The sequence below is a fragment of the Sinocyclocheilus grahami genome, unplaced genomic scaffold (genome assembly GCF_001515645.1).
Source record: "Sinocyclocheilus grahami isolate Dianchi unplaced genomic scaffold, SAMN03320097.WGS_v1.1 scaffold46.1, whole genome shotgun sequence".
NCBI classification, from domain to species: domain Eukaryota; kingdom Metazoa; phylum Chordata; class Actinopteri; order Cypriniformes; family Cyprinidae; genus Sinocyclocheilus; species Sinocyclocheilus grahami.
In genome coordinates this window covers 83,271-98,089 of record NW_015505225.1, presented here as the reverse complement: position 1 = coordinate 98,089, position 14,819 = coordinate 83,271, and the positions used below count along the sequence as shown (strand labels likewise).

At 41.2% G+C, this 14,819-nt stretch overlaps 1 protein-coding gene across 1 annotated transcript in view; it reads left to right on the top strand.

Moving 5' to 3' along the window:
• LOC107582568 (roundabout homolog 2) overlaps window positions 1-14,819 on the top strand; it is an 83,331-nt gene continuing 68,512 nt past the window's right edge. Inside the window, exon 1 of the mRNA XM_016268461.1 lies at window positions 1-455. Within this exon, the coding sequence (XP_016123947.1) occupies window positions 395-455 (61 nt within the window). The 5' untranslated portion in view covers window positions 1-394. The remainder of the gene's footprint in view (window positions 456-14,819) is intronic.

Here is a 14,819-nt window from a genome sequence, read left to right as displayed (position 1 = left end):
TCATTCTGCGGAGCGCTGTCACACTCGAGCATCTTATTCAAACGCCATGCAGTGAGCTGAATGGATGAACAGCTGGTGAACTCTGTGTACCGCGTTCAGCGCTTCAGCGGACGGACATTACAACCAAATGAGTGACTGAGGGAGTGAACAAACTAGTTAGACATTAGAGTCGTCATGCAGGTCCTAACACAAAGATCCGCGCGTTTCAGATCCAGACATCACTGAGACTTTATCGTAATGCGCTGCTGGGGATTTCTCCAAGAGAGCAGCTGAAGTGCTTTTTCCGCTCTCATTTTTATTTCATGAGTTCAAATTGGTTGGCGTTCGCCTTGTGTTTAGAAACTGTATACTTATGCCGTAAAGAAAAGCGCAAGTCTTGTTGGAAGCCGGACAAATGGCTTTTACTGTCATAGGAACCCTGTTACTGATGCTCTCTAACATCTATAGCTCTTCAGGTGAGTTAAAACACTCATTTATTCATTTGATTTTTGGTTCAATACTGCATTTTGCTATTTGAAAGTAAGTTTAATATTTACGTTTGACTCTCAGACTTAATATACGTACGTATCGCTGTAAATACATAGATGGCTTTCAGTTTTTGGATATTTGAATTATTGGATGTGATTTTTTCATTCAACAGTGAAACAAATCCACAACAACTTTATATTTTGTACCAGAAAATCTTGCGTTTACTATCAATGTGGCGTTACATCAGGACACATCTACCTATAAAAAAGGTGTAGAAACATTTTCACTAAGAAATTGCTTCTTAATACATAATTAAGCAAAATTCTAAACTGGAAAGACTGAAATAGTGTCTTCTAGTGAAACCTACTCAAGTAATCTGTTTTATTTACAACTTTGACAAATCATTATTACAGTGACAACAACAGTAACAATACACTGAAGAATTCAGAACTTAAATGTAATACTTTTTAATAAGTTCATTCACCTTTTCGACTACTTTAAATGTAATTACTGATAAAGGAAATTGAGTTAACACTTCAAATCAAATAGAAATGAATGACAGACTTTTTTGTAATGAGTTAAATGGAAACAGTAATGTTTTTATAGCATAATGATCGTTTTTGCAGTGAAGCGTGAGTCAATAATAAGAAAAAGTTTCCATCAAAAGATGAAAAAGATCATAATCACGCTGGATACAGCACAAGACAGCTGTATTATAAAATATTCATGTTCAGGCACTTCTCAAAGCGTTTTACAAGAAAGACGATTGTGTTTTATTTCTTCATTCGGTAGCTAATGGTACAAAACAAGCACAGCAGTACAAATAGAAATGTGCTGTTTAGAAAGGCATTTCTAGCTATTAGAAATGCCATTTATTTTTATTTGTTTTGACAGTCCATTATTACAGTAGGCTATTCACAGTCTTAAATCTGGTCAGCTACTGTTTCAAGTAAATATTTACAATACAAGATCTGTTTCCATGATCTCCTCCTACACACTTCGTATGTGTACCGTGTTTGATTGTGGTGAAATGACCTGTACTGACCGCATACGTTTGGCAGGTGCAGACAGACTGTGGGGCGGCATGATGTGTCCCCCTGCTGAGGCCGGCTTAATGGCCTTCTGCATTACAGGAGACAGCGGCCGCTGTACACGGCAAGCTTTAGAAAGAGACTTTATGAGTTATGCATCTGTCTTCCCATTGTGGGGGTGCCCGAGCTGAAAGGATGCTTAAAATAGAGCTATGTGTGTATTAATATGCAGTGGGTTTATCGATTTGACTGTCAGCTGTGAATATGAAAAGCATTATGTGCTGTGTGCTTAGAGAAAGTTCAGAGTTAAAACATACTGTATAATATGAAAGATGATAGATAATACCAGATAATAGCAGACTTCGTACTCCGGTTGCTAAGAGACGTCTGTACCACAGGCAGATCTGGAGTCACAAATCATTTTTTAAGGTATTCTTTCTTAGTCCAAATTTAACCAAATATGAAATAGTAATAATATGTTTTAAATAATCCAATACATTGTCAATTTATTTTGACTATACTTGGATTAACTGCAGCTCTTAATCCAATGACTATCTATCTATCTATCTATCTATCTATCTATCTATCTATCTATCTATCTATCTATCTATCTATCTATCTATCTATCTATCTATCTATCTATCTATCTATCTATCGTTCTGTCTATTCATCATTCTATCATTCTATTGTTTTGTCTTTCTATTGTTCTATCGTTCTATCATTCCATCTATCTATCATTCTATCTATCCATTGTTCCATCTATCGTTCTATGTTGATCTATCTGTCTATCTATCATTCTATCTATTAGTCATTCTATCGTTCTCTCTTTTATGTTGATCTATCTATCATTCTATCTATTAGTCATTCTATCGTTCTCTCTTTCTATTGCTTTATCATTCTATCTATCTATCTATCTATCTATCTATCTATCTATCTATCGTTCTGTCTATTCATCATTCTATCATTCTATTGTTTTGTCTTTCTATTGTTCTATCGTTCTATCATTCCATCTATCTATCATTCTATCTATCCATTGTTCCATCTATCGTTCTATGTTGATCTATCTGTCTATCTATCATTCTATCTATTAGTCATTCTATCGTTCTCTCTTTCTATTGCTTTATCATTCCATCTATCTATCTATCTATCTATCTATCTATCTATCTATCTATCTATCTATCTATCTATCTATCTATCGTTTAATCTATCGTTCTGTCTATTCGTCATTCTATCATTCTGTCTTTCTATTGTTCTATCATTCCATCGTTCTATCTATCATTCTATCTATCTATCATTCATCTATCCATCGTTCTATCTATCATTCATATATCCATTGTTCTATCTATCTATTTATCTATCTGTCTATCTTATCTATCTATCTATCTATCGTTTAATCTATCGTTCTGTCTATTCGTCATTCTATCGTTCTGTCTTTTTATTGTTCTATCATTCCGTCGCTCTATCTATCATTCTATCTATCTATCATTCATCTATCCATTGTTCTATCTATCCATCTATCCATCTATCCATCCATCCATCCATCCATCCATCCATCCATCCATCCATCCATCCATCCGTCCGTCTATCCGTCCGTCATCCTCTCTATCTATCTATCTATCTATCTATCTATCTATCTATCTATCTATCTATCTATCTATCTGGTTGTCTGTCTGTCTGTCTGTCGTCCTCTCTATCTATCTATCATGCCATCTATCCATCCATTATTCTAGTAATTGTTTTATCTATCATTCTATCTTTTTTATCTATTGTTCGTTCTTATCTATTTAATCCAATGATTATTTTGAGACATGTTGACACCATTTACAGGAACATCACATCAGCTTTGCTTAATTTCTCTATAGACCAATAATTCATTTGGCTTATTGCTTTTAGCAAATAGGTGTTCCAGATTTAATTTTCGTAAGTAAATGCGCTTGTTCCTTAAATAGGGGGAATGTGGGCGTGTTTGTGTTTAAATTTATTACCAGAAAACTGCAGACTGCAAAATCTCCCGCAGCTGTCATTAATGTAAAAGGTCTGATGCTTAGAACTGACATAACAAAAGCTGTTCAGTTTGTGTTACTTAGCAGTTGGAGTCACGTTAGGGCAAATGGCCAACTACGAGAGGTTGAATGGGGTTGACAGAGATAATGGCGTTTCTGAAACGATGACAAATGGCCTGAGATGGATCACCCAGCAGAGATGTAAGCTGTCACAGTTAGCCGATAAGAACAGTTTTTGCGGCGCTGTGAAAAGCGTTGTGCCTGGCGTAATAATGGGTCTAGGAATCATACCAGCAGATCTCTTTCATGAACGACTATTTTGTTTTGTTCTTTGATCAGTGTACACCAGTACGCACCCGTGCGCCCATTAGAAACGTCTGTTGAGGAAAAAACATTAGATCATTACTGATCACAGAGAGCCAGGTTGATGCTCTGTTTTTTGAATATGTTTGAAGCAAACAGCTTTGAAAATTCGACTGGGCACAAGGTCTCCGGTCACTGTTTTCAAAACGTATTAGCTTTAGTGATGGAACATTTAAGCCCTAAGGAAAAAGAGGGTGAAGCATGCATGTCTAATATTTGTAAATATTAATTACTGTAATGCATTACATAACGCCATAGCTTGTGGACATACACTAAATATAACTTGTGTCAACAGTATTTCAGCGGGAAGACACTTGATCCTCCTGTGTTCAGTCATCTATCCATTCAGACGTTCTATCATTCTAACATTTTGTCGATCATTCTAGCAAACATTCTATTTCTAACTTTCTATCATTCTAACATTCTAGCTAATGTCCTATCTATTGTTCTATCAAATGCCCTATCTATCCAACCACCCCTCCATCCATCCATCCATGCATTTTTTCTAATGTTCTACCTAACAGTCAAACATTCTATCTATCATTCTGTCCATCCATCCATCCATCCATTCATCCATCCATCCATCCATCTGTATCAAACATTCTATTTCTAACATTTTATCCATCCATCCATCCATCCATCCATCCATCCATCCATCCATCCATCCATCCATCCATCCATCCATCCATCCATCCATCCATCCATCCATCCATCCATCCATCAATCCATCCATCCATCCATCCATCCATCCATCCATCCATCCATCCATCCATCCATCCATCCATCCATCCATCCATCCATCCATCCATCCATCCATCCATCCATCCATCCATCCATCCATCCATCCATCCACCCATCCATCCATCCATCCATCCATCCACCCATCCATCCATCCATCCATCCATCCACCCATCCATCCATCCATCCATCCATCCACCCATCCATCCATCCATCCATCCATCCACCCATCCATCCATCCATCCATCCATCCACCCATCCATCCATCCATCCATCCATCCACCCATCCATCCATCCATCCATCCATCCACCCATCCATCCATCCATCCATCCATCCACCCATCCATCCATCCATCCATCCATCCACCCATCCATCCATCCATCCATCCATCCACCCATCCATCCATCCATCCATCCATCCACCCATCCATCCATCCATCCATCCATCCACCCATCCATCCATCCATCCATCCATCCACCCATCCATCCATCCATCCATCCATCCACCCATCCATCCATCCATCCATCCATCCACCCATCCATCCATCCATCCATCCATCCACCCATCCATCCATCCATCCATCCATCCACCCATCCATCCATCCATCCATCCATCCACCCATCCATCCATCCATCCATCCATCCACCCATCCATCCATCCATCCATCCATCCACCCATCCATCCATCCATCCATCCATCCACCCATCCATCCATCCATCCATCCATCCACCCATCCATCCATCCATCCATCCATCCACCCATCCATCCATCCATCCATCCATCCACCCATCCATCCATCCATCCATCCATCCACCCATCCATCCATCCATCCATCCATCCACCCATCCATCCATCCATCCATCCATCCACCCATCCATCCATCCATCCATCCATCCACCCATCCATCCATCCATCCATCCATCCACCCATCCATCCATCCATCCATCCATCCACCCATCCATCCATCCATCCATCCATCCACCCATCCATCCATCCATCCATCCATCCACCCATCCATCCATCCATCCATCCATCCACCCATCCATCCATCCATCCATCCATCCACCCATCCATCCATCCATCCATCCATCCACCCATCCATCCATCCATCCATCCATCCACCCATCCATCCATCCATCCATCCATCCACCCATCCATCCATCCATCCATCCATCCACCCATCCATCCATCCATCCATCCATCCACCCATCCATCCATCCATCCATCCATCCACCCATCCATCCATCCATCCATCCATCCACCCATCCATCCATCCATCCATCCATCCACCCATCCATCCATCCATCCATCCATCCACCCATCCATCCATCCATCCATCCATCCACCCATCCATCCATCCATCCATCCATCCACCCATCCATCCATCCATCCATCCATCCACCCATCCATCCATCCATCCATCCATCCACCCATCCATCCATCCATCCATCCATCCACCCATCCATCCATCCATCCATCCATCCACCCATCCATCCATCCATCCATCCATCCACCCATCCATCCATCCATCCATCCATCCACCCATCCATCCATCCATCCATCCATCCACCCATCCATCCATCCATCCATCCATCCACCCATCCATCCATCCATCCATCCATCCACCCATCCATCCATCCATCCATCCATCCACCCATCCATCCATCCATCCATCCATCCACCCATCCATCCATCCATCCATCCATCCACCCATCCATCCATCCATCCATCCATCCACCCATCCATCCATCCATCCATCCATCCACCCATCCATCCATCCATCCATCCATCCACCCATCCATCCATCCATCCATCCATCCACCCATCCATCCATCCATCCATCCATCCACCCATCCATCCATCCATCCATCCATCCACCCATCCATCCATCCATCCATCCATCCACCCATCCATCCATCCATCCATCCATCCACCCATCCATCCATCCATCCATCCATCCACCCATCCATCCATCCATCCATCCATCCACCCATCCATCCATCCATCCATCCATCCACCCATCCATCCATCCATCCATCCATCCACCCATCCATCCATCCATCCATCCATCCACCCATCCATCCATCCATCCATCCATCCACCCATCCATCCATCCATCCATCCATCCACCCATCCATCCATCCATCCATCCATCCACCCATCCATCCATCCATCCATCCATCCACCCATCCATCCATCCATCCATCCATCCACCCATCCATCCATCCATCCATCCATCCACCCATCCATCCATCCATCCATCCATCCACCCATCCATCCATCCATCCATCCATCCACCCATCCATCCATCCATCCATCCATCCACCCATCCATCCATCCATCCATCCATCCACCCATCCATCCATCCATCCATCCATCCACCCATCCATCCATCCATCCATCCATCCACCCATCCATCCATCCATCCATCCATCCACCCATCCATCCATCCATCCATCCATCCACCCATCCATCCATCCATCCATCCATCCACCCATCCATCCATCCATCCATCCATCCACCCATCCATCCATCCATCCATCCATCCACCCATCCATCCATCCATCCATCCATCCACCCATCCATCCATCCATCCATCCATCCACCCATCCATCCATCCATCCATCCATCCACCCATCCATCCATCCATCCATCCATCCACCCATCCATCCATCCATCCATCCATCCACCCATCCATCCATCCATCCATCCATCCACCCATCCATCCATCCATCCATCCATCCACCCATCCATCCATCCATCCATCCATCCACCCATCCATCCATCCATCCATCCATCCACCCATCCATCCATCCATCCATCCATCCACCCATCCATCCATCCATCCATCCATCCACCCATCCATCCATCCATCCATCCATCCACCCATCCATCCATCCATCCATCCATCCACCCATCCATCCATCCATCCATCCATCCACCCATCCATCCATCCATCCATCCATCCACCCATCCATCCATCCATCCATCCATCCACCCATCCATCCATCCATCCATCCATCCACCCATCCATCCATCCATCCATCCATCCACCCATCCATCCATCCATCCATCCATCCACCCATCCATCCATCCATCCATCCATCCACCCATCCATCCATCCATCCATCCATCCACCCATCCATCCATCCATCCATCCATCCACCCATCCATCCATCCATCCATCCATCCACCCATCCATCCATCCATCCATCCATCCACCCATCCATCCATCCATCCATCCATCCACCCATCCATCCATCCATCCATCCATCCACCCATCCATCCATCCATCCATCCATCCACCCATCCATCCATCCATCCATCCATCCACCCATCCATCCATCCATCCATCCATCCACCCATCCATCCATCCATCCATCCATCCACCCATCCATCCATCCATCCATCCATCCACCCATCCATCCATCCATCCATCCATCCACCCATCCATCCATCCATCCATCCATCCACCCATCCATCCATCCATCCATCCATCCACCCATCCATCCATCCATCCATCCATCCACCCATCCATCCATCCATCCATCCATCCACCCATCCATCCATCCATCCATCCATCCACCCATCCATCCATCCATCCATCCATCCACCCATCCATCCATCCATCCATCCATCCACCCATCCATCCATCCATCCATCCATCCACCCATCCATCCATCCATCCATCCATCCACCCATCCATCCATCCATCCATCCATCCACCCATCCATCCATCCATCCATCCATCCACCCATCCATCCATCCATCCATCCATCCACCCATCCATCCATCCATCCATCCATCCACCCATCCATCCATCCATCCATCCATCCACCCATCCATCCATCCATCCATCCATCCACCCATCCATCCATCCATCCATCCATCCACCCATCCATCCATCCATCCATCCATCCACCCATCCATCCATCCATCCATCCATCCACCCATCCATCCATCCATCCATCCATCCACCCATCCATCCATCCATCCATCCATCCACCCATCCATCCATCCATCCATCCATCCACCCATCCATCCATCCATCCATCCATCCACCCATCCATCCATCCATCCATCCATCCACCCATCCATCCATCCATCCATCCATCCACCCATCCATCCATCCATCCATCCATCCACCCATCCATCCATCCATCCATCCATCCACCCATCCATCCATCCATCCATCCATCCACCCATCCATCCATCCATCCATCCATCCACCCATCCATCCATCCATCCATCCATCCACCCATCCATCCATCCATCCATCCATCCACCCATCCATCCATCCATCCATCCATCCACCCATCCATCCATCCATCCATCCATCCACCCATCCATCCATCCATCCATCCATCCACCCATCCACCATCCATCCATCCATCCATCCATCCATCCATCCATCCATCCATCTGGGGAGGGTGGGGGAAGTCGTGGCCTAATGGTTAGAGAGTCGGACTCGTAACCCAAAGGTTGTGAGTTCAAGTCTCGTACCGGCAGGGATTGTAGGTGCGGGGAGTGAATATACAGTGCTCTCTCCCACCTTCAATACCACGACTGAGGTGCCCTTGAGCAAGCCACCGAACCTCCAACTGCGCCCCGGGCGCCGCAGCATAAATGGCTGCCCACTGCTCCGGGTGTGTGTTCACGGTGTGTGTGTGTTCACTGCTGTGTGTGTGCACTTTGGATGGGTTAAATGCAGAGCACTAATTCCAAGTATGGGTCACCATACTTGGCCACATGTCACTTCACTTCACTATCTTTCTATCTATTGTTCTATCGTTCTATCTCTCATTCAGTCTATCTTTCTACCATTCTATCTATCCATCATTCTATCTATCACCCTATTGTTCTATCTATCCATTATTCTATCTATCGTTCTATCTATCTATCTATCTATTGTTCTGTCTATCGTTCTGTCTATCGTTCTCTCTATCTATATATTGTTCCATCTCTTCATTATTCTAGTAAATGTTTAATCTATTGTTCTATCATTCTATCTATCATTCTAATCTGTCAGTTGATTGTTCTATTGTTCAAACAAGACTTTAAGCCAACTTTTAAAGTTTGTCTTGAGAAACTTTTCTAGTTAACAATGATAGTTGTATTCTGCATGTTATTTGCTTATTTCATTTTCATCCCATTTGTCATTTACCGGCATGCTACACTGCTTTTCTCCTGCTTTTCTATTTCCTTCTTTTACAAACTTTCCACATTTTTGGATTCAAGGACATGTTCATAATATGTATCCGGAAACCCAGCAAAACCCATTTATATCCACTACTCAGGGAATCTACCACTGAGAGATACGGTGAGAATTAGAATCTCCCACATATTTCTCATGTGAGTTTCGTGCATAAATATTTAACAGCACTATGTGTGACTGCATGACAGAACCTTCTTTCAGTGCTTTTTTCACTTGATTATGCTGTGGGACTAATTTGGTTCACTGTTGCCCATATGTAACCTTCTTTCCCATAAGATATGAACCTGTTAATGTGGTCTTATACCTCTTATTCGTATTTTCCAAAGGAAGCGGCGACTGTGTACGCCATGAAATCACTGACAGATAATTATCCTTTCAAATCAGGCATAGCTTTTCGTGTGTGATGGGATTGAAAAGCACAGGCTTTTATTCGTTCCTTTCATTCTCTCACAAGGACCAATTAGCGTGCCATAACTTTAAAAATGATGTTGTCTCTGAGTAGTGGGGGGTTCTAATCTCGACTGCTGTAAACGGATGGAAACATACTTATGCTGAGTGTAATGTGCAGCAGGAGGCTGATGAACTATTTTGGTGTTTTTTGACTGAGTTTTTAGGAAAGTCATTAGTAACTTCATTGCATTTAGTTTTACCAAGAAAACACCTTATGCTTTCTAAGGGCTGTTTTCTTCCACTGGAGTGCTTTTAGACAAATTAAGTTTTCTCCTTCATTCCGTAGATGCTATTATTTAATCGCAGCACACAACACACACACACCAACTGTTGAAATTTTACACTCTTTTAACATCAAGTAAGACCCAACACATGGCCGCTGCAGTGCCTTACACTGTAAATATTCAGCCTTGTAAAAGCACAAAGAAGAAACCCTCTCTGTTAGTTCTGTAGCCCCGGATAGAGCAGAATTCAGCACTAATGGGCGGTGAGGTTTGGAGCCTTATTCAACAGCCGCAGCCATGCTAGCCTCAGCCTTAATGTCAGCTTCTTTTAACTTTGCACTGATTTCGTCTGGCTCTCTGGGCTGAAAGCTTAATAGGTGCTGAGTCATCAGCCTTTGAGAGGTTCATCCCCGGCTCCTTTTCCCACTGGCTATTAGAAGCCTCTCGCCTCTCGTTCCATTCTTTGACTGATGCTGGTGAAGACTATAGTTGTGTGGTTGAATGGTGCACCCCAGGCACTCTGTTACAAAAGTTTTTATTTCACAATTTTTTTGTTAGAAATGTAATTCAAGTGGTTCCACACAAGTTTCAGTCCTGCTTTGTTTATGCTCAGAGCCAATTAAATCAGGGTCAAACCATTTTAGACACCAGGGGATAATATTTAGATAACTAAAACATAACTAAAACTGCATCAGATGTATTAAACAGATATGCATTTAGCTAACTCATTATGTTTGAGTAAATAAAGCTGATATGGCGATAAACTCAAGTAACGAAGGTTAAGTGCATGAATTAGTATAGAAGTTGTGTCCCAAGTGAGATACTATACACTATGCACTTATACAATGCACTATGTCCTCAACCATTTAGCGAATTAATTTTATAAGGTTATTTCTCCATCCTGCATCAGAGTCTGTTACCCCCTCCCCCTTTGCCATGTAAGGAAAGCTGTGACAGTTGAGTGCATTAAGTGTCCAACATCCCACACTTCGGTTAATTTTATGTATTATCTGGGTATTTTAAGTTAACTTTTTCTTCAGATTTTTTTGTTTTGTTTACTGTTTATACTACAAATGGCACATAATTGGGATGCACCTACTGTCATTTATCAGAAATGATTAACAAAGCAGCTTACTCACTTAAAATAGTTGGGTTAAAAATGATCCAACAGATAACCCAATGGTGGGTTACTATAGCACCTACCTAATGTTGGGTTATTTGGACAAACATTTTTTTGCTTTAACCATCCTGGTATTATTATTATTAGTAGTAGTAGTAGTAGTAGTAGTAGTAAGTAATAAATGATTAAAAAAGTTTTAAAAAATTATTAAAATTAAAAAAAATTTGGGGAGAATTAACCCTTTAATAGTCAGTTTTACTAACAGCTTGCGCCAGCGCAAACCGTCTTTTGGTGTTAAAATTGTACTGTCAGTTTTTACTAAAAACGCGCAGTGATGAATTAGCGCTGAAAAGGTGTGTGGACAGTTATTTTTGCGCCTGACCTTATCGAATATGCATTTGCAGGAGTTTTCATTTCAGACGCAAAATTTATGGGAGGAGAGTATTCAAATGAATCACGCAATGTGTTTTACTAACGTTTGCACACGTCAAATTACTGGCATTTATGCTATTATTTAACCCCCCAAAAAAGCATGTCTTAAAGGGATAGTTCACCCAAAAAATGAAAATTCTGTCATTAATTACTCAACCTCATTTTGTTCCAAACCCGCAAGACCTTCTTTCATATTCGGAACTCAATTTAAGATATTTTTGATGAAATCTGAGGGCTCTCTGACCCTCCCATAGACAGCAAGGGAGCTACCACGGTCAGAGTAAATCCTAGTAAATACGTCATCATTGACGCTATATCATTGATATCGCGATATGACACTTTTTTGTGTTATCGTGGATGGTATGATATAATGACCCTATGCAGTAGAGATAAAAATGTGGAATAAAGTCGTTATTTTTGTTTTCTTTGCGCAAAAAAAGAAAGGATTCTCATAGCTTCGCAACATTATGGTTAAAACACTGATGTAACATGGACTACTTTGTCAATCATCTTGGTACTTTTCTGTGCCTTGACCGTGGTAGTTCCCTTGCTGTCTATGGGAGGAACGACACAAGGGTGGGTAATTAATGACAGAATTTTCATTTTTAGGTGAAAAAACAATTTTGTTCCCTTTAAACAATTTTGCGCTTGAAATGGCTACAATTATTGTTGCTATAGGACGAGGCACCGCAGAGAACAGAGAGCGTGTGGTAGAAGGAGGAGGATTTTTTTCCACACATTAATTTTATTTGGAATGCCAGAAGAACACACTGTCTGAATAAATCGTTTGCCATGCCATGTTATTTTTAATTTGCTTCAGGAAATAAAAGACGACTTGGAACCCTCAACTAGGAGTCATGCAATACCAGCTCTATCAAAACTTTTTGCAACCCTTCATTTTTTGGCCTCCAGTTCTTTTCAACGTAGCCTACTGTAGCTTATTTATATCTTTATTCTTTATTTGTGACTACGCTAATTTGCTCTGCGCTTGGTATATTGCATTGGTCGATATGTAAATTAGATGTTGTGTTTGTGTTCTTTAATTTGCTTGTTGTTAGTAAATCACCCGCAGAAATTTCCACGCCCATCGGTGCTGTTTTGGAATTGTGCTCTCGCGCTATTTTGCCCTGTTTAGTAAAACTGGCCCTAAGTGTGTGTTGGTGTGCTTGTCAGTCCATAATGTAAAATATTACAATTTGACTTGAGCTCAAAGTCTATCCATCCCTGACATGTGGGTATAATATACCTTAGTCCAGAGCAATCTAAAATTAACAAAGAATAGGAACAGTTAAATTCAAACATAAGACAACATTTCCTACTTCAGTGTTCAAAATATAATTAAAATCTCACTTCTTATTATTTATCAATTGAATCAATTGAAACAGAGACATACATTTTTTATGGTTTTGTGGGTTTCATATATTATTCTAATTAACTAACTAGTTTTAATACAGTACACCAAAAATCACACTATGAAAATTATTAAACATAAATCAAAACAGTACTACATTCTAACAAGATTATGACTTCACATAAACACATTACAAAAATAAATATCAACTACTTAAATGTTTTAAACAATTTTTTTAGTGTCCTTAATATTTTAATTTTCACAAACTGTTACGTACAGTGTATATACAATACAAACTTTTTTAACTTTTCAAATGTGATTATATGTTTGTGCTTTTGGAAATGGATCTTTAATTAGCCTTATTATTTTGCATTTAAGCCTCTTTTTGAGCATAACATGTAATTCAATTCTGAAAATGTAACTGTTGTATGTCCAATTATTTAGTTGTATTATCATTTATCCATATCAGGGTGTACTTTCACCCAAGTGGTAACGTATAGTTAAGACGTGTATGAGGTTTTGACAGTGGAACTTTCATTAATTTTAGAAACTGTGTAAATCCAGCATCCTGTTCAGACCCTATTATATAATACAAACAGTATTAATTTAATTTAAGAACAGTTATTATGTGACTATTCCTTGAAAACGATAATGGTGTTTTTGATAACTGATGATAATAATGCTCCGCTCTCGTCCATGTTCAGTTCTTCGTGGCTGAAGTAGCGGCGCGTGTAATAATCAGTGTAGCTCGCTGCGGCCTCTGTCGGTAAAAAATAATCACTATATGACTGCTCTGGTGATAACCAGCTACTTTCCAGAGATAAAACATTTCATTTCTGTGTGTTTCGTAGTGTTTTAATTTTACACTGTAGTTTTCAGGCTAATAATAATAATACGGAAAAAAGACGTTCAGTTAATAGACTTACAAGACTGTGGGATGGATAAACATGTGTCTTGTAAGGCAAGGCAAGGCAAGGCAAGTTTATTTGTATAGCACATTTCATACACAATGGTAATTCAAAGTGCTTTACATAAAATAAAATAAAAACAATAATCACAACAATAAAACAAGGAATTTAAAAACTTTGAAAAAAAAAAATAAAAAATTTGATTTAAGAGGTTTAAAATGATTTTAAGAATTTTGTAGGCCTATTTTATTTGATGTACCTTATGTATTATTCATAATAAACTTCTTTCGAATGCTGTTTACATCGCGCATAGACATTCACGTAGACAGCATCGCCTATTGTTAATATAATCTTTTAATAATGTATTAATTTCTATAATATAATAATTTCTTAATTTAAAATAAAATATTAATAAATACATCCCTGATAATCCCGGGTTACTATGGTCATGCAGGTTTGTTTACGCATTAAACTCATGGCCACGAGAAAAATATGTCGTTCCCTCAACATAGCAT